Below are 14572 nucleotides of genomic sequence, written 5' to 3' on the forward strand. Positions count from 1 at the left end.
CCTCTTGTTGTATTGTTCACTTGATCATTATATAATGCCCTTCTTTTCTCCTTTTATAATTTTTGTTTTAACGTCTATTTTGTCTGATATGGGTATTGCTACCCCAGCTTTCTTTTCATTGCCATTTGCGTGCAGTATCTTTTTCCATCCTTTCACTTTCAGTTTGTGAGTGTCTTTAGGTCTGAAGTGTGTCTCTTGTATGCAGCATATATATGGGTCTTGTTTTTTTAATCCAATAAGCCACCCTATGCCTTTTATCTGGAGCATTTAGTCCATTGACGTTTAAAGTAGCTATTGATAAGTATGTACTTACTGCCATTTTTTAACATTTTTTTTTTGGTGTTTTAGTAATCCTTTTCTATTCTTTTCTTCTTCTCTTGCTCTCTTCCCTTGTGGTTTGATGGCTTTCTTTAGTATTATGTTTGGGTTCCTTTGTCTTAGTTTTTTGTGTATTTATTATAGGTTTCTGGTTTGTGATTACCATGGGGTCCATATATAGTAACCTACGTATATAGGAATCTGTATTAAGTTGATGGTCTCTTTAGTTTGACCTCTGTCTGAAAGCTCTACTCTTTTACTCCCCTCCTCCCACATTTTATGTTTTTGATATCATATCTAACCTCATTTTGTGCATTTGTATCCATTACCCTCTTATCATGGAAATGGAGAATTTTTCCTATTTGTGGTCTTCTCTTTTCCCCTTAAATAGATCCCTTTAGCATTGCTTGTAGTACTGGTTGCTTGGTGACAAACTCCTTTAATTTTTGCTTGTCTGGGAAACTTTTTATCTCTCCTTCCATTTTGAATCATAACCTTCCCGGGTAGAGTATTCTTGGCTGTAAGTTTTTTCCTTTTAGCACTTTAAATATATCATGCCACTGTCTTGTAGCCTGTAAGGTTTCTGCTGAGAAGTCAGCTGATAGCCTTATGGGGTTTCCTTTGTATGTAACTTGTCTTTCTCTTGCGTCTTTCAGGATTCTCTCTTTATCTTTAATTCTGGACATGTTAATTATGATGTGTCTTGGAGTTGGCCTCTTGGGTTTATCTTGTTTGGTGCTCTCTGTTCTTCCTGTACATGAATGTCTTTTTCCTTCCTTAGGTTAGGGAAGTTTTCATCTATTATTTCTTCAAATAGATTCTCTGCACCTTTGTCTCACTTTTCTTCTGGGACACCTATACCACAGATGATAGTGCACTTGATGTGGTCCCCGAGGTCCCTTAGACTGTCCTCACTCTTTTTAATTCTTTTTTTTCCCCCCAAAGCTCCAGTAGATAGTTGTATGTCTTAGTTGCACATCCTTCTCGTTGCTGTATGTGGCACACGGCCTCAGCATGGCCGGAGAAGCAGTGCGTCGGTGAGCGCCCAGTATCCGAACCCGGGTCACCAGCAGCGGAGCGTGCGCACTTAACTGCCAAGCCACAGGACCGGCCCTTTTTAATTCTTTTTTATTTTACCTGTTCAGCTTGGGTGATTTCTTCTAGTCTTTTGTCAAGCTTGCTGATCCCGTTCTTCTGTATCCTGTACTCTGCTTTCGAGTCCCTCTAGTGAATTTTTCATTTCCAATATTGTATTCTTCATTTCTGATCGGTTCTTTTTTATATCTTCCCTTTCTTTGTTGACTTCTCACTTAGTTCCTCCATTCTTCTCCCAAGATCAGTAAGCATACTTAACACTCTTTGTTTGAACTCTCTGTCAGGTAGGTTGCTCATTTCTGTTTCACTTAGTTCCTTTTCTGGGGTTTTATCCTGTTCCCTTACTTGGAATGTATTCCTTTGCCTCCTCATTTTCCCTTTTCCCTGTGCTTGTGTCTATGTATTAGGTAGGTCAGCTGCGCCTCCTGCTCTTGGAGAGGTGACCTTATATAAGTGATGCCTTATGAGGCCTGCAGTGTGCTTCCCTCAGTTCTGAATGTTCCAGGAGTGACCCCTATGTGGGCTACATGTGTCCTTCTGTCGTGGCGTGCTTGCTCTCCCTGTAGGTGCACAGGGATGCTGAGCTATGCACCTGGCCAGGTGTTGTAATGCTCAGCTGCTTGTAGTTGTTGTGGGCCCTTCAGTCTCTTTATCAGGTGTGGGGCACCCCAGCACAGTTGGCTTCAAGGTCTAATAGCATATTTGTGTTGCAGTATTTCTTTTGATTGAGTAGGCCTCCAGTGTGGCAGGTTGTTAGGCTCTCGGGCTTACAATTGCTATAAGCCTCCAGCGTTTAGGTCTCTTGTCAGCTCTCTGAGTATTGCAACTGGGTGTGGCTTACCTCAGGCATGGGAGCACCCAATTGTTTCAGGCTTTGGAAGGTGCGGCAAACCACCTATGTGCGTCCTTGAGAAGCACAAGTCTTCTGTAGCTGACAAGCCCTGCTGCCCACAGGTCCACACACACAGTCAACACAGTTCTGCCCTGTGTGCGTGCCCCAATGTCCTGACGTGGACCCAGTCTCTCCAAGGCAGGAGCCCCACACACTCCACCACCACCCCACTCTCTCCACCCACTCCTTGCACACGCCCTGCCCCACTGAAGTGGGCCCAGTTGCCAGGCTGCAGAGAATCCAGCCACCAATCTGTGCAAGCTCACAAATTGCCTGAGGGCTTGTTGTTGGGTGGGGTCAGTCTCTAGGGTGCACTACTTGCCCTGGCTGAGCTGGATTAAATCATTGTTCTAGTGGGTTGGGCAGACCCTGTGCTAGCAGGCCCCAGGGAGAACTCCAATGGCATCTGCCAGCGCCTATATCAGCATGCCCACACCAGGCCACAACAATGGCCCCTGCCAATGTCCCAGTCCCTGGAGATGTCTCACCTCTCACCGAGATGCACTCAGAGCCTATCAGGTGAGTCTCTTTTCACCAAAGCTCTGTGCACCTTTCTTTTGTAGATTTTAGCTTTCTTTCTGAAACAGGTGAATTTGTGTGTGGGCCCTTTAAGAGCCGGCTTTATTTTCTTTGTGAACCAGCTTTTCTAGGGGTACTCCCCAATATTTTAGTAGCAGGCAAAGTCAGATATTATGCCACTCATGTCAGTTGTGCTGGGTCCACAAAATGCCTACAGCAGGAACACTCCGTGGCTCAGAGCCCCACTCCTCCAGGGAGGGCTGTGTAGCTCTGAGCTGCTCCCGGGTGGCTGTGAAGCGCTGCGGCTTGTGAAGGTTGCATTTTTTCTCTATAGAAGGGAGTTTCTGCCTCTTCCACCTCAGTTAGGATTGTCATTTGTTGCAGGAGTTCCTCTTATCCAGTTTTCAGTTCTCTCTCAGGGTAATTTTTCCACTAGTAGTTGTAAATTGGCTGTGTCTGTTGGGAGGAGGTGAGTTCAGAGTCTGCCTGCACCACCATCTTGATTTCTCTCAAAAATATCCTCATTTTAAAGGAGGAGTTTAAGGAGAGTTCATTAGTGTGAGGTTTATCAAAACCCAGTATGTTCTTGTGTAGAAAGGAACAGTAAGTTGAACATGGCATAAATCTCTTTTAATCAAGAAACATATTCCAGACACTGTGCTAGGGGACTAGGGCTAGAAAGGTGAGTAGAATATCATCTCTGCCTTCAAAGTGTGCAAATATATCAAATTGTTAAATATTTCAGTGAGGAACAAGGCATCCTGGGCCACAGAGGAAAAAGTACTTAACTCTGCTTAAAGAAGTCAGGATAGGTTTCCAGGTATAGGCAGCATCTTTTGCATGATGAATTTTTGGGGATGAAGAGGAGTTTTCTAGGCAGAACAGTGGGATGAGCAGGGCGTTCTGACAGAGAGAATAATATCTAAGACAATACACCTTTTAAACTTTTATAAGAAAATGACAGGTACAGATTTCTGTTCTTTAGTATGGGTGGGTACAAGGGCTTACATTTATCTAATGTCTACTATAAGCCAAACAGCCTCACTGATGCTTTACCTATGTTATCAGAACAATCAAAAAATATTACCAAATACCTAACAATGTGCTGCATATTATATCAGACACTGACCTGTACCAAAGGCATATAAAATGTGAGTTTTACCCTCAAGGAGGTTACAATTCAGGTCTTATTCTTTCCCGTTCGTGTGTATCCATTTAGTTTCATTTGATTGCCGCTCTCTAGCCATTTGGGTCCATATATTCATTATTCCTTCATCAACAAACATTGGGCCAGGCAATATGTCAGGTATTAAAGAGACTATGTTGAATCAGATACCATCTCTGTCTTCTTTTACAGAAAAGTCAGCAATGACAGTATAGTATGATAAGTGCTAAGACAAGGATAAACATAAACAAAGGAACTTTATCCATTCTGGGGCAAAGAAGGCTTCCTAAAATTGGTGGCATTTTAGAACATTAAAGAAGATAAGGTTGAAGATATGAAAGAGACAGTGGATGTTTAGTAGAATAAGGCTCCTGAGGAGACAAGAGGGGGTGAAAGCTACAGTTCAACTGAAAAGATTAGCTTGAGCTATCACAAAGAACACCTCTTCCATGGAGACTGGATGGAAGGACAAACAGTGAAGGAACTAAGTGTGTGAGTGTCAGAGGGAGGCGTTAGATATTTTTACTTGATGGCATTGATCTTTTTCAGTGACACTCTAGACACCAGTGTGAAATCGGTTAGGGGTTTGAGAAGATAGCTTAAAATTTGCAAGAGTTGTAAGGTTAATGGGAAAGCAGCGTTAAGGACATATATAAAGATTATTCGGATGCAGTTAAGTTCTAGCTGGGTATGGAGACGTAATTTACGTGGTTTTATAATTTTCTCAAACAGCATTCATCAGCCAGGATGTGGGAGTAGAGCACATAACTTTTTAGGCTCATCTGTGGTTGGACTTTGAAGGAGAATAATGACAAGAATGACGAGAAAGTTGAAGAAAATGAGGAGAGACGAGTTGATGGGGCAGACCATAGAGTATAGGCTGGATAAGGAAGAAAAGGAAGCTAGTAGGAATCTGACAGGTTGAGAGGTACAGAGATGAAGGCTGGAGGAGAGAAGATAAGCAGGCTTTGGAAATATATGGTAGTCAGTAGGATATAGAGATTAAGATTTCAAAGTGGAATAAGAACCTCTAGGTAACTTCAAGAACCAGCCTATGGCCATGGATACTGGAGGCTGATGTGGAGTAGAGGTAAAGATCAGTGAAGATAATTGAATTTGAGTTAGTTAAGGAACCTGCTAAGCCAGTGGGTCATCTTTGTCGACCCCAAAGATAAGTACTTCAGACAGGAGTCAGATTCTTCAGAAAATGTGAGGAAGTGACTCAAAGATTGGTAGAAGACAACATTGAGGAAGGGGAAGATAGTTTAAGCTAAACAGCATAACTCGTAATGGAAGTGTTTTTAAGAGAGGGGAAGTAGTAGTAGAGAGCAGTGGTAAGAGCAAGGACAAAGCTGATCCCACCTCTGCACTGTTTTAGGATTATGGTATGTGGAGAGTGGAATGATGAGCATTCTCCATTTGATTTTAGACCCCAAGAAGAGGTGGTGTCTTTGGTGTGGCAGATTTCGGTTAAATGAAAAGGTAGACCATTCAATGTAGAAGCTGAGGATGCCGTGTTTGCTTCCAGTGGGATAGGGTTTCCAGTGGATGGTAGAGTTGGTAAAGAGGGCATCATGGAGGAGGAAACAGTAAACAGTTCTGGGATGAGGTTTGTTTATTCATTTAATAAATATTTATTAAATACCTATTTCATACCAGGTAGTATACAGTAAATAACAGATATGATCCTTGCTCACATAGAGCTAAATGTGGCTGTTTAAATTTAAATCAATTGAAATTAAATATAATTAAAAATTCAGTTCCTCTGTCACATCTCAAGTGCTTAATAGTTAGTTACTACCGTATTGGACAGCACAGATATGGAACATTTCCATCAATGCAGAAAGTTCTATTGTAAAGAGGGTATAAGGAATAGAATAGATGACCAAAGGGCTTATAATATGCCAGTGGCTAAGAGTTCTGTTGGGATTAACGAGCTTTGAGATTCTGGGTGGCATTTTGGCATGAGGCGTTTCCTTGCCAATGCCAACAGAGGCAAAAGGTGACCTTGTTATGGCCTATTCCAAACAATGTAATCCCTGATGTTAACCAGTGTCTTTCTTTACCTTTATTTGCATCTCTCAGGTGTGGCCACCTGGATGGAGACTCTAAAGAGGTATCCCCTATCTTCACCCAGTTCCTAGACTGTATCTGGCAATTAATGGAACAATTTCCTTGTGCCTTTGAGTTTAATGAAAACTTCCTGCTGGAGATCCATGACCATATTTTCTCCTGCCAGTTTGGGAACTTTCTTGGAAACTGCCAGAAGGATCGGGAAGATCTGAGGTGAATTCAGTTTGTGAGAAAACACTGAATAGGGAGAGGGGGTCAGTGCAAAAGGAATGTAACCACCATTCTGAATTTGAGACAGCAGTTCAGGAAAGGGGAGGAGATGACGATGATAAAAAGAACTGTTGAAGCATAAAGCACTCAATGTTTGCATGGGGATTTCTCAGAACCTCAGATTCCTCATCTGTAAAAGGGGGATAATAATATCTACTTTTCAGAGCAATCGTGAGGAACCAATAAAACAATGGATATGCAAGAACTTTGTAAAGAATCAATTCTGTGCAGGTGTGAGTTGTTATTATCTATATCACTGGTATTATCTTTATCACTTGTATCAGCGATCACAAAATGGCAGCTCATGGGCCAAATCTGGCTCAACAGGCATGTTTTGTTTAGTCTGTGGAGTATTTTTTTAAACTGTAAATTAGTTTACATTAGTCAACATTTAAATATCAGGATATTTCACATAAAAATCCAGTTATTTTTAGGATTTTTTTCCCTAAATAGAAAAGCCGTTGTGCCAAGATGTTCTTCTGAAAAATCAGGAGCCCTGGCAACACTGGACCTGCATTTTCACAAAGCATTAATCAGCTAGAGCTGAATTGTGGTTGCTCCATTTGGATAAAGCAAACTCACTCTTGTTTGCCACAGTTCTTACCACTCCCTGTAGTTTATTCTCAGCCCACTTCTAATGTTATCTCCCCAGCTCCTGTAGGCAGTTGAATTTGCACCCGACTTAAACTCTAACATCCCACAATATACAAAACATAAATACTTTTTGAGGTTGACAAGATAGAGTTGCTGTGAGCAGTATTCTCCTTGTTTTAGAGACAGAAAGAAATAGACAGGAAAGTAGCTATCTCACAACCCACTCTTTGTTTCACAGCTGTTGGTTGAGTAGCAGTTAGCTGAAGTTCTCAGGCCCCTCTATGACATATCCTGCATGACATCACCTCTCTGTTATTCCGTTTTCTTGTCAACACAGAGAACAGTGATGAATCTTGCTGCTTTAACATTTGTACTTACTTGATAGCTTCTATGCACGTTTCTCTTTCTTTTTGCAACTAGACCTTTCTTACCCTCTCACCAAATTCTTTTAGATACATTCATTCTGTCTCTGGCTTGCTTCTCTAGGCATTAAAACCAAAGATCTTTTCCATATTCTTTTTTCCACCCTCTTAAAATGAGGCTAATATGTCCTAGACCCATTCCCCGCACAAATCTGAATCTCCTTTGTAAAAGTACAAAAGTTGAACATATTAAAATAATGATTATTTAAAACAAGCAGAAGTATCATTCATTCATGAAAGGAAAAGTGTAGGCTCTAGAATCAGAGACACCTGGGTTTACATTTTGGCTCTGTGACCTACTAACTATGTGACCATTAGCAAATTAATTTTTGTCTCATTTTCTCATTAGTAATTTGAGGATAAAGAGTTTTATTATGAAAATTTAATGTGATATTTTAGGTAAAGTCTGAAACAGTGCTTGACACAGTAAATACTCAATAAATACTAGGTACCTTACCTCTGCAAGATTTGCAAGATTTTTTTTTTCTGTTTTTAACCAACAACAAATGATAAAGATCATATATAGCCTTTGGCCTCACTGAAATGGTCTGAGGATTGTAAAAGTTACAAGACTACAGTTTTTGGTCCTACCACCTGTGCCACTCCTCTTTGTTCTCCTTCTTAATCTTTCTTGGTCACAGTTTGTACAAATGACTTTCTCATGCATGCTTATGCAGCAGCTCTCATTGGGGACCAGTGGATCCCTTGCTTTTTGAGGTGTTAACTAAGGGGCTTCCTTACTGGGTGAGCAGGCACCCCATGATCTCCACTAAGGTGTAAGAATTAGTCTTGCAATATAAATATTACAGTCTTTAGCTGCTCACCTAGGATAACTCAAAAATATTTGCTAATATAAATTGCCAATTGTCTTTCACTGTCTTATACTTTCTGAGAGGAGGAGAAGCTGGCTTGAAATAAAATAAAATACAGAAGAGCCAGAAATTCATGCTCTAAGCTGTCTGTTAACTTACCATATTTTTAAAAACAATTCCATATTTTTTTTTAAATTGGAAAGATCATCAGTCCATAGAATCCTAGATTTGGAAGAGATCTTAGAGGACAAATTTTACGAATGAGGAGACAGGCTCAGAAAGAGTTGAGACGTTCCTAAATCATACAGCTACTGCACAGCAGAGACTGGACTTAGCATCTTCTGCTGTCCAATGTGGAATTCTTTCTAACCTCTTATTCATTTAAAAAATGGACAAATTGAAGCCCAGATAATTTGTTACTCTATCAATGCTCATTAGCCGATTATTTCCATTTTCCTTCTATCATATCCTATTCTTCTCTCTTGAGTCAGGTTACTTATTAGTAAAATTTAGCTGATTATCAAGTTCAGCAGGACTGTTGAGATTACTTGCTTGCTACTTTTAATTTTTGACTTGTTTTTCTTTTCTGACAGAGTCTATGAGAAAACCCATTCCGTGTGGCCTTTCTTGGTTCAGAGGAAAACAGACTTCAGGAACCCTCTCTATAAAGGCTCCACTATGTATGGGGTACTCAATCCTAGTACTGTGCCCTACAACATTCAGTAAGTTCCTAAGCTGTCCCTTCTTTTCTTACAGCAGGCCCCAGGGCCTCAGCTGCTTTGCCTCTCCTTATATAGCTGCCATCATCTCCACAAGCCTGGCTATGGAGTAGGACACTCTCTCCCCAGATCACCCATTCCTTGCTGCCTCTGAAAACAAGACAACACTCATTTTGGTTTTTAGGGCTTTGCTGTTGCTTGCTTAGGGAAACAAACAAGAAATAATAGTTGATTTGTACTAATACAACTAGTCAGGATATAGATTGTTTCATTCCTTTTAGTCTTTCCCTGTATCTTCCTCTTCTTTCCCATCCTTTCCCCAACAAAGAGAAGGAAAAAACAGAGAAATAGAAAGTGCTGGTATTGTTTGCTATACTTTTCCAAAAATGTGTAAAGTACAGGCTGTTGTGCTCACTGACCACAGCTGAATGAGTGCAAGACAGAGCTGAATATGTTTATTAACTCTAATAGTTTATTTTGTGTATTCCTTAGAATTTTGTATATATAAGATCATGTCATCTCTGAATAGAGATTGTTTTATTTCTTCCTTTCCAATTTGGATAACTTTTATTTTCTTGCCTAATTTCCCTGTCAAGAACTTCCAATGTTGAATAGAAGTAGCGAAAGAGGGCATCCTTGTCCTCGTCCTGATATTAGGGGGAAAGCTTTCAGTCTTTCTCCATTGAGTATAATGTCAGTTGTAGTTTTTTTTTTGTTTTTTTTGCAAATGACCTTTATCATGTTTAGGACATTCCCTTTTGTTCCTAGTTTGTTGAGTGTTTTTGTGATGAAAGGGTGTAAGATAATGTCAAATGTTTTTCTGTATCATGTTGAAATGCAGATGATTATGTGTTATTTTTTCCTTAATTCTATTAATGTGGTGTATTACATTGATTGATTTTTATATGTTGAACAACCTATGCTTTCCTAGGGTAGATCCCACTTGGTCATGGTATATAACCCTCTTAATATGGTGCGGCATTCTGATTTTTACATGTTGAACAACCTATGCTTTCCTAGGGTAGATCCCACTTGTTCGTGGTGTATAATCCTCTTAATATGCTGCTGCATTCTGTTGACTAGTATATTCTTGAGGACTTTTGCATCTGTATTTATAAATAATATTGATTTGTAGTTTTGTTTTATTGTGATGTCCTTGTCTGGCTTTGGTATCAGGGTAATGGTGACCACATAGAATGAGTTAGGAAGTCTTTCCTTCTCTTTTATTTTTTGGAAGAGTTTGAGAAGGATTGTTGTTAATTCTTCTTTAAGTTTTTAATAGAATTCACCAGTGAAGCCATCTGGTCCTGGACTTTTCTTTGTTGGGAAGTTTTTGATTACTTAATCAATGTCTTTATTTGTTATAGGTCTGTTCAAATTTTTATTTCTTCTTGGATCAGTTTTGGTAGTTTGTATGTTTCTAGAAATTTGTCTATTTCATCTATCTAATTTGTTGGCATGTAATTGTTCATGAGATTCTCTCACAATCTCCTTTATTTCTGTAAGGTCAGTAGTAATGTCCCCAATTTCATTTATGATTTTATTAATTTGAGACCTCTTTTTTTTTTTTGGTGAGGAAGCTTCGCCCTGAGCTAACATCTCTTGCCAATCTTCCCCTTTCTGCTGAGGAAGATTGGTCCTGGGCTAACATCTGTGCCCACCTTCCTCCATTTTTTTTTTGTACGTGGGATGCTGCCACAGCATGGCTTGATGAGTGGTACATCAGTCTGCGCCTGGGATTTGAACCTGTGAACCTCGGGCCACCGAAGCAGAGCCCACAAACTTAACCGCTATGCCACCGGGCTGGCCCCTCTTTTTTTTTTTTTTTTGAGGGCAAAATTTCCTGTAATATCAAAAGCATACTGTACATAAAGTCAATAATGCACGTTAAATGATGCATTTCTATGGCTTTTAGAGTTTTTTTGGCATTTTTTTTCCAGCTTTCTTGAAATATAATTGACATTAACATTGTATAAATTTAAGGTATACAATGTGATGAATTAATACATGTATATATTGCAAAATGTTTGCCGTAAGATTAGTTAACACATCCTTTACCTCACATAATTACCATTTTGTTGTTGCTGTTGTCATAGTGAGAACATTAAAGTTCTGCTTTCATAGCAAACATGGAATGATTCACTAATTGTGTGTTATCCTTTTACAGGGGCCATGCTAATCTCTGTATCATTCTAGTTTTAGTGTATGTGCTGCTGAAGTGAGCACTCTCTCTTTTTTCTTAGTTTAGCTTTAAGGTTTGTTGAATATATTGATCTTTACAAAGAATCAACTTCAGTTTTGTTTATTATCTCTATTTTTTTCTAATCTTTATTTCATTTAACTGTATTCTAATCTTTATTATTTCCTCCCTTCTGCTAACTTTAGGTTTAATTTGCTCTTCTTTTTTTGGTTCCATAAGGTATAAAGTTAGGTTATTGATTAGATATCTTTCTTCTTTTTTAATGTGTGCATTTACAGCTATAAATTTCCCTCTCAGCACTGCTTTCTCTGTATCCCATAAGTTTTTGTATGTGGTGTTTTTGTTTTTATTCATCCCAAAGTATTTTTTAATTCCTCTTTGATCCATTAGTTCTTTAAGAGTGTGTTGTTTAATTTCCACATATTTGTGAATTCTCTAATTTGCATTCTATTATTGTAATTGATTTCTAATTCCATTCTATTGTGGTTAGAGAATATACTTTGTGTGATTTCAATCTTTTTAAATTTATTAAGACTAGTTTTATGGCCTAACATATGTTCTGTCCTGGAGAATGATATCTATTTTGCAAATGATGTGTATCATTTGAGAAGGTTGTATTCTGTTGTTGTTAGGTGGAGTGTTCTATATATGTCTGTTAGTTCTATTTGTTATGTAATGTTGTTCAAGTCCTCTATTTTCTTATTAATCTTCTGCCTCATTGTTCTCTTCATTATAGAAAGTGGGATGTTGAAGTCTCCAGGTGCTACTGTGAAACTGTCTATTTCTCCCTTCAATTCCATCAGTTTTTGTTTCATATATTTTTTGCTTTATTGGTAGGTGCATATGTGTTTATAATTATTATATATTCTTAATGGATTGACCCTTTTTAAAATACATAATGTCCTTCTTTGTCTCTTATAACAATTTTTGACTTAATGGCTATTTTGTCCTTATTAGTATAGCCATACCAGCTCTCTTTTGGTTACTATTTGCATGGACTATCTTTTTCTGTCCATTCAATTTTCTTCGCTTTGAATCTAAAGTGAGTCTCTTGAAGATAGCATATGGTTAGATCATGTTTTTCTATCCGTTTTGCCAACTTCTGCCTTTTAATTAGACAATTTAGTCTACTTGCACTTGAAATAATTACTCATAAGGAAGGACTTGTGCCACTTTGCTATTTATTTTCTTTATATCTTTTTTGTTCCTCAATTCTCCATTACTACTTTTTTGTGTTAAATTGATTTTTTTTATTTTTAAAACCACTTTATTACGATATAATTGACATAGAAAATGCTGTACATATTTATTGTATACAACTTAATGAGTTTGGAGATAAGTACTCACCAGTGAAACCATCACTGCAATCTATGCCATAAACATATCCATCCGTTCCAAAGTCACATCATCCATTTAAAAAATGCAAGAACAAGGTCATCTTTAATATCCATACATTTTGCATTGTTCCTTTTCAATTTAAACATGTACTTCCTTAAATTGATTTTAAGTGTGTCATTTTGATTCCCTTCTTTGTTTTTCCTTTGCTGTATATTTTTTAGTTATTGTCTTAGTGGTTATCCTGGGGGTTACAATTAATATCTTAAATTCATAACACTCTAGTTTCAATTAATACCAACTTTGCATCAATAATATACAAAATCTCTGCTCTTATAGAGCTCCATTCCCCTCTTTATGTTATTTTTGTCACAAATTACATCTTATACATCGTGTACCCATTAACATAGACCTATAATTATTGTTTTTGAGATTTTTTTTAAGGCAGAAAAGCGGAATTACAAACCAAAAATACAATAATGCTGGCTTTTATATTTACTTAATTAGGTATCTTTACTGGTATTCTTTATTTCTTTGTATGGCGTAGACTTACCATATAGTGTGTTTTCATTTCAGCCTGAAGGTCACCTTTTAGTTATTTCTTGTAGGACAAGTCTTTAGTGATTAACTCCTTCAGCTCTTGTTTATCTGGGAATATCTTAATTTCTCCTTCATTTTCAAAGGATAATTCTGCCAGATGCATAATTCTTGGTTGACAGTTTTTTTCTTTTAGCACTTTAAATATGCTATCCCACTGCCTCTGTGGTTTCCAAGAAGAAATCAGCTGTTAATCTTAGTGAGGATCTCTTGTATGTGGTGAGTAGCTTCTTGTTGCTTTCAAGATTCTCTGTCTTTTGATGTTTGATTAAAATATATCTCAGTGTGGATCTCTTTGAATTCATAATAAACTCCTATTTGGAGTTTATTAATGGATAGATTCATTCTTTCATCAAATTTACTGTGTTTGGCCATTATGTCTTCAAATATTCTTTCTTCCCCTTTCTATCTCTTCTATCCTGGAACTACCATTAAGTGTGTTTTGGTATGCTTGATGTTCTACCACAGGTCCCTTAGAGTCTCTTCACTTTTCATCATTGTTTTTTCTTTTTGCCTCTTAGAGTGAGTAATCTCAATGGACCTATCTTAAAGTTAATTAATTCATTCTTCTGCCTGCCCAAATCTGTTGTTGAATCCCTTTAGTGAATTTTTCATTCTACTTATTGTACTTTTCATCTCCAAAATTTCTATTTGGTTCCTTTTTATAATTTCTCTCTCTTTATTGATACTTGTTATTTGGTGAGATTTAATTCTCCTGATTTCCTTTAATTATCTGAGCATATTTAAGACTGTTGATTTAAAGTCTTTGCCTAGTAAGACCAATGTCTAGACTTTCTCATGTACAGTTTCTATTAATTTCTTATTCCTCTGAACGGGCTATACTTTCTTGTTTCTTTCCTTGACTCATAATTTTTAGTTGAAAACTGGACAGTTTGAATATTATAATGTGATAATTCTGGAAATCAGATTCTCCCCCCTCTTTAGGGTTTGTTGTTACTACTTGTGGGTTGTAGTTGCTTGGTTAGTGACTTTTCTAAACTATTTTTGTCAAGACTGTATTCTTTGTCATGTGTTGTGACTGAATTCTCTTTCTGTTAGTTTAGTGGTCAGCTAGTGATTTGACAGAGATCTCCTTAAATGCCAAAAAAATAAAATAGTCTCCTTTCTTTGCAGATTGGCTTTGTGTTGGTATACATCATCAATGCTTAGCCAGTCATTTATAACTCTCACTTAGCCTTCACTTCCTGCTTGTGCAGAGCCTAAAAGGCAGCCACAGGTGAAAGCTTCGGGTCTTCTCAGGTCTTCTCTGGTCATGTGTCCAGCCCTGGGCTTGTACTTGGCCTACATTCTCCGGTATATACAGGAGCTTTTAAGTGCCCTTATTTTCCCATGTATCTCCTTCCCAAGCCTCTTTCTTCACAAGCCTCTTCCTTCCCAGACTTTTAAATCTGTCTGTTGCTTGCCCCATCTATTATCTCTTACCTCAGGTGACTGTGGCTAGTACATTTACCTGTACATTCTTTTGACGTGTCTGGAAGGCCACTCCAGTGCTGAGAAAGTTCTGAGGTGGGCAAAACAAGCCCCTGTGCCCATCTCTCAG

The 14572-nt window shown here is 38.1% G+C and overlaps 1 protein-coding gene and 1 non-coding gene across 3 annotated transcripts in view; one reads left to right on the forward strand and one right to left on the reverse strand.

Moving 5' to 3' along the window:
* The window catches only part of MTMR8 (phosphatidylinositol-3,5-bisphosphate 3-phosphatase MTMR8), a 195599-nt gene that overhangs the window by 88028 nt on the left and 92999 nt on the right, over positions 1-14572 (forward strand). For both annotated transcript variants that reach the window (XM_087426827.1, XM_014794916.2), the window contains exons 11-12: positions 6075-6275; positions 8754-8882. In XM_087426827.1, the coding sequence (XP_087282953.1) occupies positions 6075-6275; positions 8754-8882 (330 nt within the window). The remainder of the gene's footprint in view (positions 1-6074; positions 6276-8753; positions 8883-14572) is intronic.
* LOC147911901 (U6 spliceosomal RNA) lies at positions 11003-11105 on the reverse strand. The gene has a single exon (XR_015550782.1). It is a non-coding gene; the product is annotated as a U6 spliceosomal RNA (small nuclear RNA).

This window comes from Ceratotherium simum, chromosome X, assembly GCF_057802395.1.
Source record: "Ceratotherium simum simum isolate JZ-2026a chromosome X, ASM5780239v1, whole genome shotgun sequence".
Lineage (NCBI taxonomy): Eukaryota > Metazoa > Chordata > Mammalia > Perissodactyla > Rhinocerotidae > Ceratotherium > Ceratotherium simum.